The 6,559-nt window shown below is 45.0% G+C and overlaps 1 protein-coding gene across 1 annotated transcript in view; it reads left to right on the top strand.

The window, feature by feature from the left end:
- Positions 1–1,520: 1,520 nt before the first annotated feature.
- The window catches only part of pdzd4 (PDZ domain containing 4), a gene marked incomplete at both ends in the record, with an annotated part of 14,387 nt that continues 9,348 nt past the window's right edge, over positions 1,521–6,559 (top strand). Inside the window, one exon of the mRNA XM_083676020.1 lies at positions 1,521–1,580. Coding sequence (XP_083532146.1) covers positions 1,521–1,580 — 60 coding nt within the window. The remainder of the gene's footprint in view (positions 1,581–6,559) is intronic.

The raw sequence follows: 6,559 nt of genomic DNA, 5'->3' as shown, positions 1-6,559 counted from the left end.
TAAACATACGACTAAGGTAAGCTAAGATAAGAGTAAGCTAAGTCTTTTTGAATGTTTGCTTATGAAATTGTAGTCTTCTCAGAAGCGTATAAGCGAAAAGCGACAAAATCTATCATTGATGTGCTTGTGATTGACTGCTGCCTTCCTCTCCTTAATTACACAACAATGCCGTGTTGTGAACAGCCTGTTCTGAACTGTGAGCAGTGAGTAGGAGGGAGGGAGGGAAGGAGGGGACTAATGAAGATCCCAGGGGAAATACAGTGGAAACACTGGGTAAACAACATCATCGAGTGTAGATCCTCCCCAGAGATTGGACTACTGCTTTTATTAAAGCCCATCATTGAGGGAATTCACCAGGAATTATCTCTAGGAAGTATATGTAATGTATCTACTTAATTGTTTCATACATATGCATTACTGTTTCATCTGGGGGGCGTGTTTTTTTTTTGTTTGAAGAAGGAACTAGAATACAACCCAAAGGCCTTGGTGTATGGAAAAGGGAACTGTTTGAAATGAAAAGGCCTGAGGAGATCGATGAGATAAAAGTTGTTTGTTTGAATGTTGATACTGTACAACAATATTTGATTTCCAACAAAAACATCATTCCATGACATCATTCTATTTATTCTAGAGCTTCATATCAATGACCCTATTTTTAAAAAGTCTCAAATCTCATGGCTATTCTGAAGCACAAATACATTACATACAATTATTTGTTCAACCTTGAAAGCACTGAATGAGAAATCACAAACCTATACGGGCGCTGAATGAAAAGCACAATCCTTTTTTATTTACATTTCGTTCGTGATACTTTGCTTTGAGTGCCTTTTTTTAGTGGGGTATTCTGTAGAACCGACCAATGAATGGATAAAGGACAGAATCTATACATGGGAGACAATTACCTGAGAGAAATGCTGCTTACTGGAACATAACCACATTCAAGCCAGGAGGAGCACATAGTTTCTGACCCCTTAGAAGCATACCAACCAGAGTCCAAGGGTTTTGGGTGGCAAATGCAAATACAACATCTCCAAACTCATTGTTGGGCTTCATTAGTCATTTTCTCAGCTCAGTGGAACTGAGATACTGTATAGTACATTGACAAGCACAGGAATTGTTAAAAAAAAAAAAAAAACTCATCCTGTCTATTATCCCTGAGAGAAATCCTGCTAAGTGGACCCTAAGTGGACCCTAGACCACAGTTCAAAGCCCAGAGACTGTGACAGAGAACATTGACCACAGCCACAGGGTCCTGGGTGGGAGCCAACCGCATCCCATAATCATTTTGTCAAAGTGGAACGGATTGCGTTAACAGTAGCACAGGCACATCCACAGAGGAGAGAAAAACGTTGCCTCTCTCTGAGAGAAACTTCTCCTCTCTGAGAGAAACCCCCATAACTGGAACAGAAGCAGACTCCCAGAATCAGACTGCAGAGCACACATCTTGGGACTCCTGAAAGAGGACATCTTGATACCCCCGAGGACAGAGGAGAGAGGAGGAGCAGACTGCCACAGCTACCATGGGGTGCAACATGTGTGTGGTGAACCGACCTGAGGAGCAGTACCGGGTTATGTTCCAGGTCAGTCCCTCTCTCCACCCTACCATCTACCTGTCCTACTGCCCTACTGCCCTTCCGCTCACCTTTCTCTCCCTCCTTCCCTCCCTCTCCCCTTCCTGCTTTCCTTCCCTCCTTCTCCCATGCTCTACGGCCTGCTCCCCCTACTCTTTCCATAGATCCAGTATACCGTACATTCTCTGATGTATACCCTACAGTACTCTGCTTCTGTCACTCCAAGTGTGTGTGTCTGTCTGTCTTGTCTGTCACTACCTGCCTTTGTCTGTCACTACTGCCTTTCTTGTTCATCCCTTGGGAAACCACACAGGGTATAGGCATCTACAATGGAATACGTCGCATCAATGCTTCTGTGAATGGCATCCAATTCGAGTTTCAATTTTAGGGAACACCATTTTGCATATGTGTCAAGAACCAGAGGGGCGATATGGTAACTAGTCCTATTCATGAGCAGCACAGATGCTGGTAGAGTCAGCCTGACCCTGATCTCTCCCTCCGCTCTACATGCATAATGTGGAATGTATAACGAGGCGGATTCCATTATTTAGGTCATCGGGTCACACAGGTGAAACCACACAATGTCTGCCTCTGGTTCTCCCTCCCGAATACAGACACAGGCGAAAGCATTTGATTTCAATTGCAAATAACGACATTGGATTCCGTCTCCCTGACGATCTCAAAAAGGTCACGGCGGTCAAGACGGTCAGAATCGAAAGATGAGCGCCGTCGATAATAATGATAAGCAGCCGAGAATTCATGAATCCATGAGTCCACGGCGACGACGCACGATCCATTCCGTTCCGTTGACATCGCTGCCAGAGGGAGGGGCTCTGAACGGTGATTTATACAACCTGCTCACGTCCTCTTCATCTGAGGAGGGGTCTCACCTCACCGTGCTGCGTTCCTCTCCCTGGTACTTATGTGTCATTACCACCTGCGCCATGTGGGCTCCCCTCTCAGGAGAGTCTCTCCACCTCTCACAAACCCTAAAGCCTCATTCATTACAAGAGCTGTGTGTTCTCATTGATCCGGGCTTCTCTGAACGGCAGGGGGAGGGGGGATCTTGTTTCGTTCTCAACCTCTCTATCATAGCCTACGGCGACGCACACACACACACACACACACACACACACACACACACACACACACACACACACACACACACACACACACACATATGGTGTGATGGTTCTCCCCCCAACAACAGTGGTGTCATTGCCACAGTTTTCCCATATGTAATACTAGAGTTGTCTGTTCGAGCCTCTACTACATGGAGCCCTCATCTCTGAGCATATGGAAGTGTCATCTCACCACCTTGGCAATGAAAGTATGTCACAATTGCTATCTATGATTTATGGGTTTCATAACATGCCGGCTAGTTCTATGACCTGGAGTGTGGGATGGATCAAATAAGAGAGGTTAGGCGTACAGAAAACAACAACAATTGTAGCCTGGATACAAAATGGAGGATGACTCGATCGTGGTTTTACAACCACGGCCTGTGTCTCACGCAGCGGAGGTCGGTGGAGGTCGGTGGAGGTAGACCTCGGAGGACGGGCTCATTGTAATGCATTCCATTCCGTACACTACCTCTGATATCTACCTCCACCAGCCTCCCCTGGACTCCCAGGATGCGTTCCATCGTTGTGTGTGTATCTGTCAGTTTAGCCCATGTCCGTTCTGCTTTTCATCCCATTTTGGCTGCAGTTTCAATAACAAGGAAGTTACTGAAATACTACAGTCAGCGACAAGACACGTTTGATGTAAAGATCAAAATAACTGTTGTAGAGACAGATGAACTATATCAAGAGACCATAGGGGATACCTCCAATCATTGAGGAACAACAGCACTGCAAAGTAGAGATACAGCCCCATGCATACGATGTATTTGATCTTCTTTTTAATGAGAAAAATGTTTTAGTAGGCACTACAAACACATCTTTGATGGGGAATCAGACGTGAGGAATCTCCAGGGATGATATCAAAATGCTGAGGTGTTTTCAAAAAGACTGTTTGAATGTAGCATTACATTGACTCGTAATCCGTTTCGCTCCACACCCCGTGTGTCTGGCAGTCTCTCTCCTCTCTCTCTCTCTACCTCTCTCCTCTCCTTCTCCTCTCTCTGTATCTGTCAGATTTGTCTCAATGGGACGCCGTTGCCAAGGCAACTGGGGTCATTAAGCAAGACGTATATGCTTTCTCACACCAGCAGAGAGAGAGAGAAAGAGAGAGGGAGAAAGAGAGAGAGAGAGAGAGAGAGAGAGAGAGAGAGAGAAAGAGAGAGGGAGAAAGAGGGAGACACAATAATGAATACACAGCAGTCAAAACACACACACACAGACACACAGACACACACACACGCACACACACGCACGCACGCGTACACGCACGCACGCGCACACACACACACACACACACACACACACACACACACACACACACACACACACACACACACACCCTGACACACACACAAACTGCCCTACAATGCCATGCATCATTACACTTTCAGGACACAAAACATTTGCATACTGTACATTTCTGTTATGTTATGTGCTGAGACATCAACATTAACGTTAATGTGTGTTCAGATCAGCCCTAGTCAAACGCACGTCAACGCAACACCTCAGGCAGTAGGAGGGGGGTTTCAGATTTTTTTCTTGGAAGGCATAAAGCTCCGGCTAGAGCCAGTCTTTCTCGTTTAAAGCCATAAAGGCTACAGTGCAACAGGGAGCATTCTATCCTTTTACCCCCAACCAGCCCTGCAGTGTCTTTGCCCTGTCCTTCGGGACACACCTGGCCAGGCACAAACACTTGATCCCCTTCTTTACCATCTTGATCCCTTCTTTATGAGAGGAGGGGAGGGGAGAGGACGGGAGGGGAGGGGAGGGGGGAGGGGAGGGGGAGAGGAGGAGGGGAGGAAGAGAGGGGAGGGGAGGGGAGGGAGGGGAGAGGAGAGGGGGGAAAGAGGAGATGAGAGGAGAGGAGAGGAGACAGGTGGATCTGAGGCAGAATACACTACATAATAGATTTTGAACAGCTGTACTGTTCACATCCTTTTTAGACAGAACAAAACCATCGAGTGAATATTTCAGAGGAATGACTAGTATGATAATGTTGTGGTAGTAATATCAGTATGTGGAATGTGGTTAGTAATCTGACCATGGATTGGAGTGTTCAGAAGGAAGGTTTGGGTTTGAGGTTTGCCTCAAAAGGGGCAATCTGAGATTTGTACATCCATTGTTGGACTTTTAAATGAATTATATATAGCCATTGATTCTTGAATAATATAACTTATAAATGCCTCAGGAGCTTAGTTCAACTGTCTTACCCCGTCAGAACCCCCAAAATAAGCTTGTTTTACTCCATTGTTGATAAAAAACAATGTAATTGTAAAAAGACACTGTGAAGCTTCAAAACATGGTTAAAATGTATCATCATGGCTATCATTTTGATCTCATGGACGGTCGATCCTTGCATCCATAGCACCGTCGATGAATTTAAGAGTGGTTCCACTTCTCCCGCCCCGTTTCTCAGCTGTTTACCAAAAAAGTGGCGGGGAGAATGCTTTGTTATTGTTTGAATCGCAGAAAACTGGAACATTGTCACGAGGATATAAATATCAGTTAAGACGGAGCCATGGCCACTAGAATCGCACAGTATCTGGTTTGAATTTTTAATTTCACACTTCACTTTCCAATACACATTGACTGAACCCCTGCAGTAGCCCGCAGAATCATCCATCCACACTGTTATCATCATTAATATAAAACCAACCATCCATTACAATTTCAATGGAAATGCGAATAGATGTTCATTTTTTTTCTAATAGCAAAGATGGTAAATATTCATTCTTTTTGAAGTGATCCACTGATAGAGTGTGAGTCACACATGAGTCAACGCTCTGATGACAACAGGCTATGGACATAGAATACAAAAACCCTCCACACCGTACAATACAATACTTCTATACCGGTGTCACACAGACTTATCCTATACGCTGTGTCTTCTATGGGAGGGAGCTGAGGTGAAATAGGTGACTTTAGACATATAGACATAGAAATCATTCCATGTGTCGATACTCTGTGGCTCAGCTGGTAGAGCATGGCACTAACAACACTTAGGTTGTGGGTTTGATTCCTGCTGGGACCATATATACTGAAATGTATGCACTCACTGCAATGTAAGTCGCTTTAGATAAAAGCGTCAGCTAAATGGCATGTATTATTATTATATTACACATAAACTCCCATTTCTCATTATGTTGCTGTAGATACAGCTCTCAGTGTGACCCCCCTACAATACAGGAGGTGCTGTGATCACACCTGGCTGACCAGGCCATAATCAGAACCTGCTAAAGGGTTTGTGTTTATTGCCCAACGATACATCACTGATAGAGACTGTACTTACTGATACCCAATGTGTGAAGCAATGTAATACATTTCAATGAGGCTGTCGAAAACAAAGGCATAGCGGGGGAGAGGGGAGGAGAACGAGGCAGATGGAGAGAGAGAGAGAGAGAGAGAGGAAGGGAGAGAGAGGAAGGGAGAGAGAGAGAGAGAGAGAGAGAGAGAGAGAGAGAGAGAATGAGAGAGAGAGAGAGAGAGAGAGAGAGGAGAACGAGGCAGATGGAGAGAGAGAAAGAGAGAGAGGAGAACGAGGCAGATGGAGAGAGAGAAAGAGAGGAAGGGAGAGAGAGAGAGAGAGAGAGAGAGAGAGAGAGAGCACGCATGAGAAAGAGAGATAGAGAGGGAGATTTTGTTGTGGTTGGCTGCTCAAAGGGAAGCTTTCATTTAGAATGCAATTATTGTGCGGGGCCAAATCTCAAGGTTAAGGTTGGTCTCAGAGCCCCGAAAGAGATTCTATAATGGTTGTCGACTGGCATCAAGTTGATAAGAGACAATCAGAGGACAACCTGCTGTACATTTAGAATATAAAGATTGGATTAAATTACTTGGATTAAAAATAGTACACACACACACCCA

The sequence above is a fragment of the Argentina silus genome (assembly GCF_951799395.1).
Source record: "Argentina silus genome assembly, chromosome: 8".
In the NCBI taxonomy this organism is placed as follows: Eukaryota; Metazoa; Chordata; class Actinopteri; order Argentiniformes; family Argentinidae; genus Argentina; species Argentina silus.
The sequence above is the reverse complement of the archived record's forward strand: the minus strand, read 5'-3'. Positions and strand labels throughout refer to the sequence as shown.